At 45.4% G+C, this 19,205-nt stretch overlaps 1 protein-coding gene across 12 annotated transcripts in view; it reads left to right on the forward strand.

The window, feature by feature from the left end:
• Positions 1 to 19,205, forward strand: part of fryl (furry homolog, like) — an 88,728-nt gene that overhangs the window by 62,202 nt on the left and 7,321 nt on the right. For 7 of the 12 annotated variants that reach the window (XM_083970628.1, XM_083970621.1, XM_083970617.1 and 4 more), the window contains 15 exons: positions 178 to 272; positions 361 to 956; positions 2,439 to 2,707; positions 2,793 to 2,933; positions 5,222 to 5,422; positions 5,536 to 5,697; positions 6,452 to 6,562; positions 6,742 to 6,918; positions 8,479 to 8,679; positions 10,543 to 10,761; positions 12,605 to 13,023; positions 15,515 to 15,722; positions 15,845 to 15,994; positions 16,136 to 16,234; positions 16,960 to 17,028. In XM_083970628.1, coding sequence (XP_083826754.1) covers positions 178 to 272; positions 361 to 956; positions 2,439 to 2,707; positions 2,793 to 2,933; positions 5,222 to 5,422; positions 5,536 to 5,697; positions 6,452 to 6,562; positions 6,742 to 6,918; positions 8,479 to 8,679; positions 10,543 to 10,761; positions 12,605 to 13,023; positions 15,515 to 15,722; positions 15,845 to 15,994; positions 16,136 to 16,234; positions 16,960 to 17,028 — 3,117 coding nt within the window. The remainder of the gene's footprint in view (positions 1 to 177; positions 273 to 360; positions 957 to 2,438; positions 2,708 to 2,792; positions 2,934 to 5,221; positions 5,423 to 5,535; positions 5,698 to 6,451; positions 6,563 to 6,741; positions 6,919 to 8,478; positions 8,680 to 10,542; positions 10,762 to 12,604; positions 13,024 to 15,514; positions 15,723 to 15,844; positions 15,995 to 16,135; positions 16,235 to 16,959; positions 17,029 to 19,205) is intronic. The other 5 variants (XM_083970623.1, XM_083970618.1, XM_083970620.1 and 2 more) reach the window with 2 other exon arrangements.

Genomic DNA, 19,205 nt, shown 5'->3' on the forward strand with positions numbered 1-19,205 from the left:
ACGTCTGTATGAAATGAAACATCTGACCTGCTTTAAAACCAGTAGTTGCACGAGTCAAATGATCTTTACATGATAACAGGATATAGGCCAAATAAACATTTCAACCTGAAGAACCACAGAGAAGTCATGTGTTCCTTTTTAAAGATGATGCTGACTGCTGGTGTTTTCTCTCTTCAGGGCTTCGTCATTGAACTGCTCCTGACACTGGAGTCGGGCATTGACACACTCGCAGACACAGTCAAAAACTATGACCTCCTCACTGCCTTAGCACAGTAAGTCCTTCAGTTCATCTCAATGATAATTTCACTATGGAATCCAAAGGTCATCTATAAACCTTTTTTTTTACTTTTATTTCCACAGAACCCCTCCTCGTGATCACTTGCTGGGGCCTAAGTTCGCCGCCAACAGGAAGAGCACGGGCCAGCTGAACCTGAACAGCGGAGGTCTGTTCCATCACGTCCACAACCGCAGCAACTCCCTCCGGGCCAGCCTGATGGGGGAGCGGAAAGGAGACCGACGCAGGAGCAACACCCTGGACGTAGCCGACCGGCTCGGCGGCAGCCACGGCAACCTCGCGCGCACGCGGAGCTTATCGGCCCTGGGCGGGGGAGGGGTTCAAGGGGGGGACGCCGTCCCCCCCGTGGACCCCTCCAACCTGATGGCCACCGTGTTCTGGATCGCCGCCTCGTTGCTGGAGTCGGACTACGAGTTTGAGTACCTGCTGGCGCTGCGGCTGCTCAACAAGCTGCTGGGCCAGCTGCCTCTGGACCGAGCTGACAGCAGGGAGCGGCTGGAGAAGGTCCAGACCAAGCTCAAGTGGTACAGCTTCCCCGGCCTGCTGCAGCTCTTCTTGAAGGGCTTCACCTCCGCTTCTACTCAGGAGCTCACCATCCACCTGCTCAGCAAACTCATCAGTGTCTCCAGGCATACGCTGGTAGACCCTTCACAAGTAGCAGGTCAGCCTCTTCTACAGTATCGTGAAAAAGTATTTACCCCCTCCCTGAATTCTTATTTTTTTGCATATTTGTGAACCTTAAGTGTTTCAGATCTTAAAACTGATTTTAAAGCATGATTTTTTTTGGTTTCCTTCATCAAACTCATCAAATACACAATCCAACAACTCCAAAACACCCTGGTGGACAAGTTGTGACCTGCACATTCACCACGCTATGAGATAATAACAGAACGTTACCAGACAGAGTTGTTTTCGAGGTAAATTCATGCAAAACCGCTGATGTCGAGGCAGTTTTTCTGCAAGCAGTCTCTGCATTTACCTTGAAGGTAACAAACCTACTCCTAAAACTAGAGGGATTATGGCAATAGGCCAATTTGCCAAAATGTTGAACTATCGCTTTAAAATTCTGTTTCTAAACTCATTGAAGTGGTAGAAAAATGGTCAATAGGATGAATCGTGCTGCCAAACGCAGCGCCACCGTGGTCCTGGGCACCACCGCTCAGCTAAGCTCCAGAGACCGAGCTCAAGCCCGGTCTCCCTGCTCCTCTCACACACACAAGCGCCCTGTGCTGGGCCGGACAGCCGACCAGTCTCCCCTCCAGAGCTCCAGCGACACACGAAACCCTCTTTGCTTACCAGTACTGGCAATGGCAACGCCACTGGCAAAAACAACGGCAGCAAATTCACATAGGCTACTGTGCTTCCCCGAGGATACAGTCCCATGTACAACACAGGTAGCAGACAGTTGCCTGTCTCAACCGTAGTACTCTTCTTACATTGTGTTGCTTTAATACCAGACAAAGATAATCCAAGTAAATATAAAATACAGTTTTTAAATGACGGTTTCATACAGTATATAAAGGCAAAAAAGCTATCCAAAACGAACTGGCCCTATCTGAAAAAGTCATTCCGCTCCTTGTTAAATCATAAACTAACTGTGATAAACCACATTTTTGGGAAAGCTGAGTTCAATTTCTCTATCCATACCCAGGCCTGATCACTGCCAGACCTGTTGAATCAAGAAATCACTTCAATAGAACCTGTCTGACAAAGTGAAAAAAAAGCAACACATCATCATGCTGCTTTCTAAAGAAATTCAAGAGCAGATGAAAAGGTCTCTCTCTAGGTCTCTCTTGACCCTGGGTCTCAATGAGATTTTACCTGTATAAATAAAGGTTAATAAATAAATAAAAATAAAAAATAAAATAATTTACATCTGCCAGTCTGGAAAGTGTTGGGACTCCACAGTGGGAGCCAGTGTGACAAATATGCAAAAAAAAAAAATCAGGAAGAGGGCAAATACTTCACAGCTCTGTATATTAAGATATCAGTGTAAGTCATGTTGAAGATGCTGATAACTAAGACACCGATACCAGGGCAACTTTTCTGAATCTCTTCATGGCATTGAGTGTGTTTCTGTTATCGGTTGTGTTGGTATCTTTTCTTTAGACTTCATGTGTAAGTATGTGACTCTTGTCTGCAGGTTTTCCTCTGAACATCCTGTGCCTCCTACCACACCTCATCCAGCACTTTGACAGCCCCACTCCTTTCTGCAAGGAGACGGCTGATAAAATAGCCAAGGTGTGTGCAGAAGAGAAGTCGGCCACACTCTCCAACCTGGCTCACATGATGAGCCTGTACAGCACGCACAGCTACTCCCGCGACTGCACCAACTGGATCAACGTGGTCTGTCGCTACCTCCACGATGCCTTCGCTGAGATAACCTTGAACCTGGTGACTTACCTGGCTGAGGTGCGTAGGAACCAGGACCAAACCTGTCGCCGTCGGTCACCTGTGGTCAGATTAAACCTGTAATGTTTCCATCTGTGTCTCTCAGTTGCTGGAGAAAGGCCTTCCCAGCATGCAGCAGTCCCTGTTGCAGATCATCTACAGCCTGCTGAGTCACATCGACCTGTCAGCGGCTCCCGTCAAACAGTTCAACCTGGAGATCATGAAGATCATTGGCAAATATGTTCAGGTGAGGATTCACCACATTACTGCATTCAGTGTTGTGGAAGCTACTGATTAAATGTAGCTCAATGGCCTGATGCAAAGAGGACAATTAAAGCAGAAGTAAGCGATCCGGTCGTTTTGGCTAATGCTGCGTTCCAGGCAGGCTTTTGAAACCGTAAATTACAGCTTCAAGTCACAACTTACGACTTTGTAGCGTTCCAGGCAACCCACTCGTGTTTTTCCGACCTGTTTTACCTGTGAAAGTCACTATAACGGCCACTCGTAACTTCCGACCCGTAACTCGTACCAGATCGAACTGGTACCACTTCACAGGTCGGAAATACACGAGTTACGGGTTGCCTTGAACGCACCATAACTTCTTGTCAGCCGATGGAGTTAGCAGCCCCCGCCCTCGTCATGGATCTATTGGTCCTCGTCCCTACGTCACCACATTCACGCGCATCCCTTGGCTGCACACACAGAGAGGACTGCCCCTTTATGCCGTTCTCTCTCCTCATTGGATAAAACTTGTAGGATACGAGAAAAGTTTTCTCCTCGGCTCAGAGCAGAGTGACTGAGAGACCCGTGTTTCAGTCCAAACACTCTATGTAAGTGATTGCTGTCGGAAGATATAACTATTTAAGACTTATATTGACGCAAAAATATCGCTTACTTCTGCTTTAACTTAAAAAAAAATATATATATTATTCTCAATTGATTATGTTATATTTTTTATACCTAACCCAGGAACTGAGTTCTGAGTCTTGTTACGCCACGTGGGTGCAGTTTCCTATATGTGTTGTGTGTTTTAAGGGTCACACATTATGATCATGCCTGACACTTGATTACCGTAGATTCCCAAATAGAAGCCCAGGCTTTGATTTGCTTCAACTGCCCAACTGACCCGGCTTATATTTGAGACAGGCTTTTATTTAATTTTGAACAAATCTTATGCTCAGCAAAGATGGAAAATCCTCTCAAATCGATCTGTTACTGTTTAAAAGAGAGAGAATAGAAGGAAAGAGTTGGATCCAGAGCACACACACACACACCCCCTCCTATTTGTCAGTTTTGCTGCCACTGGAAAGAATGGATTTTTTTTCATTCCTTTTGCTCTTCATATTGTGTAGGTCGTACTCTAGGGCCATAACCACCGTCTAAATTACTAGTTATATATAATGATAATAATGGTCAATCTTTCAAAATCGTAGACCATACAGTAGCTTTAAACTTCTTCCAAATGAATGCGTGCTCCGGCCATAGACTGTATGTAGGACTGTACTTTCATTGTGTCAGTTGGAGTTTTTAACGGGCCGGGCAAAACAACACGACCGGATGCGCCCAGTTCAGGTTGAAATCATACAGGCCCTACAAAAACTTTTTTTTTTTTTTTTTGCTGCGTTCAGCTTAGAAACTGCTCAAACGGGCGATTGTGGGCTTTGAGAGGTTTTGTACATTCACAAGAACTTGCAGAAAATAGAAATAGACCCGGCTTCTAATTGAGACCGGCTTTTATTTGCTCAAACCTGGAGCCAGAACCAGTCAGTACAGGAGACTCAGCTTTTATTTGAGAGTTTATGATATATAAATATTTATCTAACGTCTTGTATTTTAAGGGAATTATTGAAATCTCCTATTACTTCAAGTGTTGCAATATAGGAATTATTACATAATCAACATGATGAGTTATGATCATTTTTTGGCTGCTGGGTTCATGAAGGGGCCAGTTTTATGTTTAGTTGGCCACTGCTGGACACGGCCTATTTTCATATACAGCCTGACATATATATGAATACTGGGATGATGTGGTTTATAAATAGCATAATTGAGAATAAGAAAGAATAACATATCTCACAGGGTCATTGTTGAGAGGCCTTTTTATGCAGCCGCAGCTCTTTATGGAAGCCTTTTAGCAGCCCTGACCCAGGGCTCTATATGCTGCTTCTCACTCACAGCTGCTTGTGACTGCTGTTCTGTTATCAGCGCCTCAGGCCGACTCTCCGCTGGCTCACTACCAGCGCTGCCCTGTGAAGAATGCATTGTATTTGTGCGAATACAGTATTCCAGCACATGTGCACTGGTGTGTGCACTGTGAGATGTATTTGTTTGCCGTCCTTTTAAGTTGACATGAATGCAGGTCATACATTGTAGCACACAAAACACAAATGGCTCCAGAGACTGACTCTATAGCTGCTGTGGGCGCGCGACCATGTAGCGTTCTGAGGCAAGACATCACATTCATACATTCCAGATAAACACCTACACAGTCCTGATATCTCACAATGGAATAATGGTGTGTTTGTTTTTCTACAGAGCCCACACTGGAAGGAGGCCCAAAACATTCTGAAGCTGGTGGTGTCCCGCTCAGCCAGCCTGGTCGTTCCAGATGACGTGCAGCGCTCCTACAGCACCGAGTCCTGCGGCTCCCCAGAGATCGCCTTTACACGCATATTTAACAACTCTTCCAAAGAGCTGCCGGGCAAGACTCTAGACTTCCACTTTGACATCTCAGAGGTCAGTGTCTAACAGTGTCAGCTCTCACTCTTCTTCTTCTCACTACATTTATCACATTGTCTTCAGTCTCCTTACGGTGTTTAATTGTTAACATATGTTCTTCGACTTTATAGACACCGATCATAGGCCATAAATATGGTGATCAGCGTACTGCAGTGGGCCGGAACGGAAAGCCTCAGGTGATCGCTGTAACTCGGAGCACCTCCTCCACATCGTCCGGCTCCAACTCCAACGGTCTGGTGCCAGTGAGCTGGAAGAGGCCTCAGCTCTCCCAGGTACGGACTCAAACCCACACAGAGGGTCAAGGTGAAGCTTCACCAGATCCGGCTCTGATCCATCTTTATTGGTTTAGTCGGCTCTATTAAACACCAGATGTATTTATCTTTACAGTCACTGGACAGATCTCAAACAGAGACAGAATCAAAACAAACCACTGAACAAAGCAGAATAATAACACATGGCTTTACTGCCCCACCTGGAGCTTTATGTGTTGAACCCAGGCAGAAAAACACAGATTGGTCGGCTCGTCCAGCATTTCCACCATTAATTAAAATAACGAAATAACGATAGAGACAAAACGATATATTTATCAAAAATGGAGCCATTAACAAGTGTGGGTAGCGTAGATTCATCCACATTAATATGAGACTTTTTTATAACCAAATAGAAACTCCTCGTTGTTCCTTTACTGAACCTACATGATATTCTCTCTGTTTTTATCATGACACTTGTTGGACTAGTGAACTACACAAGTAAAACAAATTAAATCATTTGTTTTACATGGCTTTTGTTCACACTTAGTAAAATGATATGTTAATGTATATGTGTAAATACATACATGTATACAAATGCATCTTAAAATGTAAAGTTGACTTTTCCAACAACATAACGTTGGGTTAGGGTTAGGGTGATCACGTTAATAGATCTGGTGATGTTGGATTGTGCACAGAATACAGTTTGTGTCATAATTTGCATGTTTTGTTGTTTTTATTACATTCCATTTTATTTTATTGTTGTGTCTTTTTACAGAGAAGAACCAGAGAGAGGCTGATGAATGTCCTGTCTCTATGTGGCCCAGAGTCTGGCATTCCCAAAAACCCATCTGTAAGACTCCTCTCCTACTCTAAAGCCTCAGACAAGGTCTCTGGACATTTACTGTTAAGAATACCGCTGCTGTCGATGTCGTGGTGGTGTGCGTTTTGATAGATTTTTTGTTTATAATCGTGTTGTTACTGTTGTGTTGTTTTGTTTTTCGTAGATTTGCAGCTATTGTATTTTAAACTTTGACTATAAAGCCTCTCTTCCCTGCTTCTTCTCAGGTGGTGTTCTCATCCAGTGAGGATCTGGACTCTGGGGACCAGCAGACCAGTCTCATCCCCACAGTGGAGGAGGTGGTGAGAGAGGAGGAGGCGCAGGGAGAGGACACGGGCAGCGAGCAGCAGTTTGGCGTCTTCAAGGACTTTGACTTCTTAGATGTGGAGTTAGAGGATGCTGAGGTGAGAAACACACACAACACGCCCAGTATCCAAAATTGCAAGAGCTCCATGTTCTTTGGGTGTTATTTCGTTCTTTTTTTTTTTTTTTTCATAAAAGTAAAACATGTCACAACATTGTTGTACATCATTAGCACCATAAGTGTTGTGTTTCTACAGAGACGCCCTGGTCAAAAATCACATTCTCAAGAAGAAAAGGGACATTTTTGTTTGGTGCAACAAAAATCACATCATCAACTTAATATTTTGAAGTTAATTGAAAGGCAAAAATGACCATTAGACTGATCACACTGGTCACAATATGATCACAATTTGATTTTTTTGTGTTAAATTATTGACATAGATCATCTTTAACATATTATTAGTAGGGGTGTCACGATTCTCCAAATCCTCGATTCGATTTGATTTTCGATTTTAGGGTCACGATTCGATTCTCGATTTTTTTTCTTTTTCTTACAGCACAGAGGCCTATGTCGTTTTCAGACTAGTCTAGTCTACGATCATTGGTTTTATTCATCAAATTTTGTACAATAAATCTTATTTCAAAGTATGGGATACATATAAGTGATGCAATTTCCATAATGTATCACATTAGGCACTAATGGTCAAATTTAAATGATTTATTTACAATATAAAGGTAACAACAAAATAAATGAGAGGTCACAGAGGGTGCATGTCATCCTTTTGGTTACAGCAGTGTGTAGTAGGCTACTTTTAAAATGACAATGTGCAACAAAACAAAATAAATAAATACAAAATTTGTCCAAAGTCATGGAACAATTAGTACATTCTCATAATTTTATTTTCATTAATTCACTGTTGCGTCATTATTCTCCTGATGTCGGCTTAATGTAATGTAAACGAGATTGCGCTGATACACGAGAGTGTGTATGTGACAGACTGTCACAGACAGCGGGGCAGTGCTGCAGCTGCAGCTGCTGTGCGTCGATCTCGATCCTCTATTTGACTTCGATGATTGAGACCATGACGTAATTTCGATCGATTTCGATAAAAAATCGAAATCGTGACACCCCTAATTATTAGTATTATTCAAATTCCCTCATCTTGTTGTTGTTCCAGTTTAACAACATTTTAACAACTGTTTGTCCAGTTTGTGTCTTTTTTTGTCCTCAAACTGTGTGTTTTCTAACTGTCCTAAGTCTACTAACACACTTGTTCCCTCTTCTTCTCTTGCCACAAGGAGCTGCAGGTAAGTGTGAGGGCCCAGAGCCTGAGAGAGGCTGCTGTCTGCTGTCTGCTCTCTGCTCTGCCCCGTCTCTGTGTGCTGTAGTAACCCTTGATTTGACTTGCTACCTGGTTGTGAGCCCTTTACGTTTATAGCTTTAGAACACTGCATCATATCCCATCCCAAAAGAGGGAGAGAAATCATCTCCTCCACTCTCATCAGTTCATATTATGTTTTTTTTTCTGTATGTCGTGGAATGTTACCTGTTTGTCTCGTGCTTTTGTTTCCTTGTTTTCGTAAAATCCGCCCCCCCGCCCCCCCCCCCAGCCGCCGTGGATTCCCGCATCTCACTGCTTTTTGTCTGGGTTGTCCTGCAGGGGGAGAGCATGGACAACTTCAACTGGGGGGTGCGCCGGCGCTCCCTGGAGAGCATGGACAAAGGGGACACGCCGTCTCTGCAGGAGTGCCAGTACACGGGCAGCACGCCGAGCCTCAACCTCACCAACCACGAGGACACGGACGAATCATCTGAGGAGGAGGTACTGAGTGCTAGCCAGATTCTCACCTGCCCTGGCCTTGTAAGTCTCACTCTAATCAGGGTCCTCCCCCCACCCCCACCCCCGTCCCCCGTCCCCCATCCCCCTCCTCCTCCTCCTCCCACCCAACCCACCATGCTCCTCACACTGCCGGCTGGCATGGTGTGCGTGTGTATGTGTGCGTACTGAGCTGGACCTGCTGCCGGTGTGGACGGGGGCTACAGTAGATGCTTTGCTTCTTCGCTGGTGGTAGACGCCCCCCCCCCCCCCCCCCCCCCCTTCAAACCATAGCCCAGTCTCTCCACCTCTCACAGCTCCATTAATGCTGCTGTCCTCTCCTTTTATCAGTTTTTAGTTTTTATAGTAGGTAAGTACAGTGGAGGAAATTTCCAAAACAATCATTAAACATTGATTTCAGGTAAATCATATAAATAAAAGATATGAATCCTAAGATAATTAAATCACTACAATTCTGATAAAAAAACTACTACTAATGAGAATCAGAGTAACAGCATGTAATGTTCCTTTTCCATTTTCTTCTACTGTTCACTGCTCGTCTCTAACTCTTCTTTGCTTTGTTTTTGCTTTACAAGCAAGTTCTCCAAAGCTGCTGCAGTGATTCTATTAATATAGAAATGCTTCCCTCAGTCTAATGGGGCTGCTGTCTCTCTCTCTCTCTTCCTCTGCTCTTCTTGATCTCAGTAGTGCATGGTGAGAGAATGAGCTTTTGCCTCTAGTGGACATTTGCCCCCAAAAAATGTTTTATTGTCATTCAACATTATATTGTAACGTAACATTTAGAGAAGTGAGCATGCAGTGTTGATGTGTCAGTCAGACAGGATTGTGGAGAAGCCAAGTGCAACGTATCATTAATATTATTGATGTTGGCATGATCTTACCTTTTGCTTGAGGCAGTTTTAAAGTGCTCAGTCAATTGAATGGAAGACTAAAACGACTAAACATGCACTCTGCTTGATACAGACAGTACAGGGAGTTTTGTTTTCTGCTCTTAAATAAAACAAATGAAGCTGGAAATAGTGTAAAACGTAAAAGTGTTGGTTGTTTCAAAACTGATTTCCTTTATTATAATAGATTAAAAAGTGAAGTGTGTATTAACATATTCAAGGGATAGTTCACCATTTTGGCAAATTGGCCCATTGCCATAATCCCTATAGTCATAGCAGTAGGTTCGTTATCTTTAAATGTCGGTACAAGCTATTTTTAGAACGACGGAGCAGAGCGGCGAGCTGCTCAGAGCTACGCTACAGAGGCTAATGTGATTTATTGGTTTCCCTCATCAAACTCATCGTTACGAGACAAAACTGTCCCCGACGGGAACACGCATCAGCAGTTTTGCATGAATTTACCTCGAAAACAACTCTGTCTGGTAACGTTCTGTTATAGCGTGGTGAATGTGCAGGTCACAACTTGTCCACCAGAGCGTTGTGGAGTTGTTGGATTGTGTATTTGATGGGGGTTAGGGTAGCAGCTCTAAGCAGCTCACAGCTCTGCTCTGCCGTTCTAAAAATAGCTTGCACCGACAATTAAAGATAACAAACCTACTGCTATGACTATAGGGATTATGGCAAAGGGCCAGTTTGCCAAAATGTTGAACTATCCCTTTAAAGCAAGCAAATCAATGAAGCATGCTATCCCTACATGAAGGTATGAAAGTTAAGTGAAGAAGCTGTTTGACTTGGTAGCAGAGGGAGAGATAGTCATGTTTAAAACCAAAAGGCTTACATATTAATATTATATCACTATTCCTAAATCAACTCCTGTGCAGCCTCAGCCCTTTGTGTACATGTTTCAGGCCAAACCAGACGACCAATGAGACAGTCTGACATGTTCATACAGAGTTGCAACGATGAAGCTGACCCGCTCCTTTTAACGTTTCCACTCCAGCTCAACAGTGACTCCGCTACGGACGACACGGCTTCCAACCATGTGGACTCTCTACAACAGTCCCAAGAATCGTCCAGCAGCGCCCTGACCGAGGAGGCCACCGCCCTGCCCTCCCTGCCCTCCCTGCCCTCCCTGCCCTCCCTGAGCTCCCTGCCTCGGCTGGACAGCCCCGTTTTGGAGATGGCCCACTCAGACAGCACCAGCAGCCAGCTGCCTGAGGTGCGATCAATCGGGAGCAGCAATAAAATGTGGTGCACGGGTGCATTCTAGCTTATCTCTCTTTATTTTCCTTCTGTTCCCACCTTTATCTGCTTCTGCTCTACGTTTATCTGGGTTTGTCTGTCGCTGAGGCGGAGGATCAGCTGCCCCTCGGGGGGAGGGTTGGATGGGGTAAAAAAGCGCTGGTTCTGTGATTGTGTCCGCCCGCACCTCGGGGGGTTAAAACCCTGGGGATGGTGGGTTTGCTTCCGCTGCTTCCGACTCCCTTTCTACCGCTGCTTGCTTTGTCGCTCTGCTCAGGGTGTGGGTGCTGAAGGGCCAGCTCTTGCCCTCTTAATAGCTATATTGTGCAGCTTGCTTGTGTGATTTGGGGGAGAGATGAAAACAAAACAAAAACTCACCTCAGGTCGGCTGTAACTGCTCACCTCCAATAACTCAGCAACTGACCGTTTCGACTAAATCCACCATTAAAAACTTGTGAAATGGAACCCAGCTCCTTTCTCTCCGGGAAATGCATGTGTGAGTATGAGTCCATTACAAGTGGTATGTAAACTTTCAATGTGCAGTTGGTGCGCTAGCCCCATTCAACTCACTTCATTTGCTTCCATATTAACAAACCGTAGCTTTTCTTGTGATGAACAGCTCTGCTATCTACTGCTACTAACATTTATCACTTGTACTAACAATGGTGGGTATGTCATGTTGTCCTCATTTGCATTTTGAACGTACAGCGTGGGAACTGCAGGGTTTAACTTAAGTAGACCCTTTTTTTACCTTCACACAGGACCAGCCTTAGCTCATACATATATTTATATATGCTTGTTCTTGCGCAAATGAACGTAACTTTCTTGGAAGTATATCCGGCCAGTGGTCTCAATATCATTCCAAGGACATCTCCTCCATCACGGCCCCAGCTCTTAGTGTAATGAGCCCCAGATAAAACCATCAATACTCTTACTCATTCCCTCCCAGGATGGACACGACCACTTCTAAAAGCTTTCTGTAATATAGCCGCTGTCTCTGTGATGTACTGGCTGCCTGCCACACTCAGCTTCCCTAATGCATTAGACTTTTTTTTTTTTTTTTTTGAATAAGACAAAAACAGGGGGAAAAAACAAGCGATCTTAATTAGAACCTCTTCTCTGTGCTGTCTGTGCGTACTGTACGTGCTTCACATCAGGATCGTTACTTAACATGTGGACTTTCCTCTGTCTCAGTCTGACACCGTCCACTCAGATTGTGTCATAACCCCGGCCCCTTGTGTGTGTTTCTGCCCGCTGATCGCTGCCGTTCGGTGCATTCGTCCCGTCACTGACACAGTCCGTCAGATCGGAGCGGTGATGGAGTGCAGCTCATAAATCCGTCCGTGTGCGTCAGAGCACACACGTCATTTGTCTTGTGTCCTGCTGCCGCACAACTCTCTCTCTCTCACTCTCATGTCAGCACGATGCCGCTGTTTTATGAACATCCAGGTCAAGTTTTTAATGGCGGTTCCAGTGACAGATAGATATGGGCTCCTGTTTATTGATTCTTTTTCTTTAATTTCTCATGAGAGATGTTAGCTCAGAGAGTCCCATAAAGAGGAATCTGCAGGGATGTGAATATCGTAAAAAGTCCCTCTTGAATAATTGGGACTAATATGTATTCTTAAGTGGAGGCCATAGCCGTCTTAATTCAGGCTATAGAAAGGTTGAACGGTGAATTGCTACTCTCCAGTCGGCTTTAAAAGATCTCATCGTCATGACAACCAGGCAATTTAACTGTTGTTAAAAAAAAAAAAGGATGATAATGCGATGTGTTTCTAAGTGATGTGCCCCCCCCTCATCTGGCTTTGCGTTTCCAGGACGCCGTGAGCGTGACGGCGGCCGACGAGCTGAGCAGCAGCGTGAGCGAGGACACGGGGTTTTGCAGCGCCCCCCCTCTGCCCTCCGACCCGCAGGAGCTCTGCGACCTCCCGGACTCGCAGGATCCCCAAGACGCTCAGGACCCCCAAGAGACTCAGGACCCTCAGGAGGACCTGGATCCGGCCCCCCCTCCCCCGCTGGCCATAGACACTCCGCCGGGGTCCCTCTGCGAGGAGGACCCGCAGACGGTCCTGCCGCTGTCGCTGCCCCTGCCCATGGCGCCGGAGACCAAGCCGGACCCGGACCCGGACCCGGACAGCACCTGTGGCTCGGTGTGGGAGGAGGATGTGACTCAGGCCCTGAAGGAGCTGGACGAGCGCTGTGAGGAGGAGGAGGCCGACTTCTCTGGCATGTCCAGGTGAGTGGAGCGCAAACAAGTTCTTTACTTATTTTGGATCAGGCCCGCACTGATAAAAGTATTAGGGATGGATGGAGATGTGACTTTTTGGGCCTCGTTCAATATGACACAGTCATGTTCTAGTTATCGTTGTCCATTTTCTGTCACAGAATTTTTTTCTTGCCGGGGTTTTAGGCCATCAGAGAAATCAAAGTAAGATATATACCCCAAATTAAAGCAGAAGTAAGCGGAATGTTTGTGTTAATATAAGTCTTAAATAGTTCTATCTTCCGACAGCAATCACTTCTATAGAGTGTTTGGTCTGAAACACGGGTCTGTCAGTCACTCTGCTCTGCTGTAAGCCGAGGAGAAAACTTTCCTTGTATCCTACAACCTTTATCCAATGAGGAGAGAGAACGGCATAAAGGGGCGGTCCTCTCTGTGTGTGCAGCCAAGGGATGCACGTGAATGTGGTGACGTAGGGACGAGGGTGGGGACTGCTAACTCCATCTGCTGACAAGAAGTTAGCCAAAATGACCGGATCGCTGACTTCTGTGTCATAAACTGTAATCTGTCTTGTCTGTAACAACATCTATGTCACGTCTGTCCGTCCTGGGTGAGGGATCCCTCCTCTGTTGCTCACCCTGAGGTTTCTCCGATTTTTCCCTGTTAAAAGGGTTTTCCATGGAGTTTTTCCTCAGTGGATGTGAGGGTCTAAGGACAGAGGATGTTGTTACGATGCCATGTAAAGCCCTTTGAGACAAACTGTTTGTAAAAAACGGGCTATACAAATAAAATTGCCTTGCCTTGCCTTGCCTTCTGCTTTAATGATAATGAAAACCAACATGAAGCTCATTAAGCATCAGGATGAAAGAGTATTAGGCTTAATGACACAGAGAAGGCCATAGAGTGGGTGGAGGGAGCCGGTGGTTCAGCTCAGCAGGTTATTGATTTATTTCTGATTTGTTGATCACATAGTATGTTGACTTTGTATCTATTAACCAGTGGAGGAAAAATAAAAACTTCTCTATGATGCAGAGAGAAGTTCACCATTTCCCTGGAGGAAACCTTGAATGGAACTGTTCACTTAGGAAAGCAATGTCTTTAAATGTTGAATTTTTTATTGTGGTGAAAAGTCACCAGGTCATGTTGTTAAAGGGATAGTTCAACATTCTGGCAAATTGGCCCATTGCCATAATCCCTATGAGATAATAACAGAACGTTACCAGACAGAGTTGTTTTAGAGGGAAATTCATACAAAACTGGTGATGCGCGTTCCCGTTGGGGGCAGTTTTTCGGCCAGCAGTCTCTGTATTTGCCTCGAAAACAACTCTGTCTCATAATGTTCCGTTTATTATCTCATATCTCATAACGTTGTAACGAACCTACTCCTAAAACTATAGGGATTATGGCAATGGGCCAATTTGCCAAAATGTTAAACTACCCCTTTAATGAAGCTGCATGGGTTACAGTATGTGGCTGGTTTAGTTTCTGATTGCGTGCTGCTGGCTGGATAATTTCTTCCTTGGCGTGGATCCCATGTGGGCTGGGACTGTGAAGGTGGGCCAGAGTGGGCTGGCTCATGTCCATTTATAGACACTTCCTCTTCAAGGTGGGCCAACTCCAGCTGGAGGACAGTTGTAAAGTCAGGGTTTAAACTAACCTTAATATGAAGAGGCAACACTGAACAAACACCCAGCGCAGTCTCACACACACACACACACACTCGTTTAGCCTCTAACCAGTGGACTAAAGTGTCCAGCTGCACACCGAACAGAGCTGTTTATCTGTGTGTGAGAGTGACTGTGAGTGGGAGAGAGTAGCAGGATTAAAAAAACAACTCTGCAACGTTGGACCACTGCGAGGCTGGGAGCCGGCTCCGCTTGGCAGAAAAAATGTGTGTATGTGTCAGTGTGTGTCGATGTGTCTAGCTTGTATAGAGCTCTCCGCAGTCCTGTGTGGGATGGGATGGGATGGCAGTGCAGTGCGCTAGTGCTGTTAGCAGTTGCAGCAGAGTGGCGCTGCAGACGAGGGGAGAGAGTGAGGGGAAAAGAGAAGCGAGAGTTGGGGTGAGGATGAGGACAGAGGCTTTGTCCGCTGCAGCGCTCGGCAGCGCAGGCTTCAGATACTTATATTCTGTCTGCTTCTTCAGACTGTTTGGTCCTACAGGCCTGTGAGTACCCACTGTACGTGTGTGTGTATGTGTGTGTGTGTGTGTGTGTGTGTGTGTGAGGGAGGGAGAGAGAGAGGTGTTTGCATGATGCTAAAATGCTAATAGCTCACATGTTGTTATTGTGCAGCAGCACTGCAGCAGGTTAGAGCTCAGTCTGCTGCAGTAGAAGCTGCAGTGAGGGAGGCAACCATCCAGCCATGTCAGGTTGTTTACTTGCAGCCAGTGACGCCGAGCGTGTGCACTCATGTGTGTGTGTTTACATTTGTCCTTCAGTGAAGACTTGGGGGAGTGTGGGACATGACAGGCTGTAGCTTATTGGCCCCCGTGTGTGTGTTTCAGTCAAGATGAAGGTGACGCAGACGGCTTCCCAGAGATCCAGGCCTCTCCGCCCCCTTCGCCCTTCCTCTCTGCCATCCTGGCAGCGTTCCAGCCTGTTGCCTACGACAATGAGGAAGATGCTTGGCGTTGCCATGTCAACCAGATGTTGTCAGACACAGATGGCTCCTCGGCTGTTTACACGTTCCATGTGTTCTCCCGACTCTTTCAGGTAAATGCTGTTTTTGTCTTTTGTCTTTCTTGCTTGTTGTTGTTGCATCTCATCTTGTTTACCACTGTGCATGCTCAGCAAGATTTGATCTTTTCTCCCGTTCTTTTTAATTTTGAACACAGAGCATTCAGAGGAAATTTGGCTCCATTACGCACTCATCTGTTCGCTTTCTCGGGGAACGGCTCCAGCGAATGGGCAATCAGTTCCTCAGCTCCCTGGAAGTCATGACGTCTCGCTCTCAGTGTCCCACGGTGCTGCTGGACGCAGAGACGGTGAGGCTGCTCTGCACGTTAACACATGCTGCTCCCAACTGTTGCTCTGTGTCCTGCTGTAGATATCTCTGTGTCATGTAACGTGTGCGTATTTGGCGGCTGTAGGTTAATGTCATGTGGTGTCCTGTCTTGCTGTTGTAGCTGGTCTCTTGTGGACTGTTGGAGACTCTGAAGTTTAGTGTGCTGGAGTTGCAGGAACACCTCGACACCTACAACGCCAAGAGAGAAGCAGCAGAGCTCGTAAGTCTCCACGCATCTTCCACACTGATCTCATCTGCTTTCTCATTCTCTTTCAACCTCTCCCCCAGAGGGCACGTTGCCTCTCATCCTCTGATTCTGAACACTGCCACAACTGCAGCTTTTATCTGCTGCGTCAGGATGTACTGTATGTATGCGGCTCTGCGAAGAACCGTCTTAATAACGGCAACTCGTCTCCAGAGAGATGAGCTCAGGGAGCGTTTCGCAATTTGCCCTCCACCCCGCTGTTCCACTGCGCCACGGGACGCCAGCTGGACATTAAAGACCTGGAGCTGATGCCTCGGCGTGGCTCATCAGCGTTGGCTATGAGCAAATTCAGCTGCCGTTAGTGTCTGCATCACTAGTGGCTGCTGAAGGGATAAAAATAACCCTCAGCGCTCCTAAATCAGTTAGAGGGAGGCCAGGCAGGAGAAGCTGTGAGGGGTGGGAGGGGCGGTGACGGGGGGAGGAGGGGAATGAAGGGAAGAGATGAGATTGGAGAGGGTTCTGGGATGCAGGGGTGCTAATTGAATGAGACGGCAATGGTCCCTGGAGGCCTAGATACTATCCCGCTCTCTGGAACAGGCCTTCTTTAATTCACTAAGTACAACACTCTTATTAAATCTGCTCCCTGTCCAGCCTTTATTGGCTACACACACACACACACACAGATATAAATGCATACGTCCTCTTATCTGTTATGTTTTTTTCTCCTCCTCACCCTGTAGTGGCTTGACAACTGCAGGAAAACGTTTGGGGACAAAGACAGCAACCAGCGACCCAACACTCACGCACAGGTAGGAACCGTCATCATCATGTTCTGCTTTGTTGCCTGGGAATGCAATTTGTCATTTGTGTTGATCTGTGCAACCTTTAGAAATCACTAGGAACATGTTTGAGGTTTACTGACTGATGAGTGAAATGTGTATCTAGTGTGGTCTCTGCATTAAAGGGATGGTTCAACATTTTGGCAAATTGGCCCGTTGCCATAATCGCTATAGTCATAGCAGTAGGTTCGTTACCTTTAATTGTCGGTGCAAGCTTTTTTTAGAACGGCGGAGCAGAGCCGTGAGCTGCTCAGAGCTACACTACGGAGGCTAATGCAATTTCTTGGTTTCCCTCATCAAACTCAGCAAATACACAATCCAACAACTCCAAATCGCTCTGGTGGACAAGTTGTGACCTGCACATTCACCACGCTATGAGATAATAACACAACGTTACCAGACAGAGTTGTTTTAGAGGGAAATTCATGCAAAACCGCTGATTCGCGTTCTTCAGCAAGCAGTCTCTGTATTTACCTTGAAAACAACTCTGTCTTGTAACGTTGTGTTATTATCTCATAGCGTGGTGAATGTGCAGGTCACAACTTGTCCACCAGAGCGTTTATGAGATGTTGGATTGTGTATTTGATGAGTTTGATGAGGGAAACCAAGAAATCCCATGAGCCTTCGTAGCGTAGCTCTGAGCAGCTCGCGACTCTGCTCCACCATTCTAAAAATAGCTTGCACCGCCAATTAAAGGTAACGAACCTACTGCTATGACTATAGTGATTATGGCAATGGGCCAATTTGCCAAAATGTTGAACTAACCCTTTAAGACAATATCCAATGAAATTAAATGGCTTTAGGTAGTTCATACCTTCTGTGTAGAGGGGAAAACACACAATCCAAAAGGGAGATGTGTTCTGGGTGGTTTCATAACAACACATCATGTCTTTGCTTTACTTTATTGAAACTCTGTTATAATATTATTATTAATAATAAAAACAATAACTTTATTCATATAGAACCTTTAAAAACACAGGTTTAGAAGGTGCTCGACAAAAGCAACATACAAAGACGGACAGAAGACAAGTCACATAAAAATGTCACAAGCCATAGGAGATGGACGGCACCTACAGGCAATACAAAACCCCAACAACACACTGAGACCAGGAGGACTCCAATTAAAATGCAGGATGCAGTTAATTAGATAAAATAAATAAAAGGGGGAGTATACATGATAAACGGAGATATGATGAGATACAATAAGATCTGAAAAGATGGGAGATGGGATGTTAGTCAATTTACATTGATGGACGACAGTGTCTGTACAAGGAATAATGGTCCATAAGTGATTAGGCTGTAAATCTTATTTGCATGTGAAACAGTAACGGCAGCATTCAGTCATACACAGACATCACAGTGACTAACAGCCAGAGAAACACCTGCTGCTCCCACAGCAACAGCAACCCACAGCCTCCCTCCCACCAGCATGACCAACACCTCACTGTTCAACAAACACACACTCACCAGAGAAAAGTCCACAGCTAAAATCAGTTTGCTGTTTGAGTTCTTCACATGCAGCACATTGAACCACATGTAAGTTTAAAGGGATAGTAGCATTTTTTTAAAGTGGGGTTGTATGATCTACAAATAGCCCCTAAGTACTTTAATTGCAGTAGAAGACTCTCTGCACTCCTCCCGTTAGCAACGCCAGCCCATAGCCCTGCCCAGAGATTTACAACATACAGTGTTGTGAACAGACCCAAAGAAACGACCTATTTTCACAGCCTAAAAGAGGTTTTACCTGAAAAGAAATACACAGTTCCATTGTTCACTATAATATAATTTTTTCCAGCCCATCAAAGTGCAGGAAAAACACAGTTTTTATTTGAACTGCTGATCGGCGGGCGCTAACCCTGGGTGGAGGGATATGTGAGTTGGTTAGGTCCAAATAAAAACTGCGTTTTTCCTGCACTTTGAGGGGCTGGAAAAAATTATATTATAGCGAACAATGGAACTGTGTTTTTTTTTTTCAGGTAAAACCTCTTTTAGGCCGCGAAAATAGGTCGTTTCTTTGGGTCTGTTCGCAACACTGTATGTTGTAAATCTCTGGGCAGGGCTATGGGCTGGCGTTGCTAACGGGAGGAGTGCAGAGAGTCTTCTACTGCAATTAAAGTACTTAGGGGCTATTTGGAGATCATACAACC

Source organism: Trachurus trachurus, assembly GCF_905171665.1.
Source record: "Trachurus trachurus genome assembly, chromosome: 4".
NCBI lineage: Eukaryota > Metazoa > Chordata > Actinopteri > Carangiformes > Carangidae > Trachurus > Trachurus trachurus.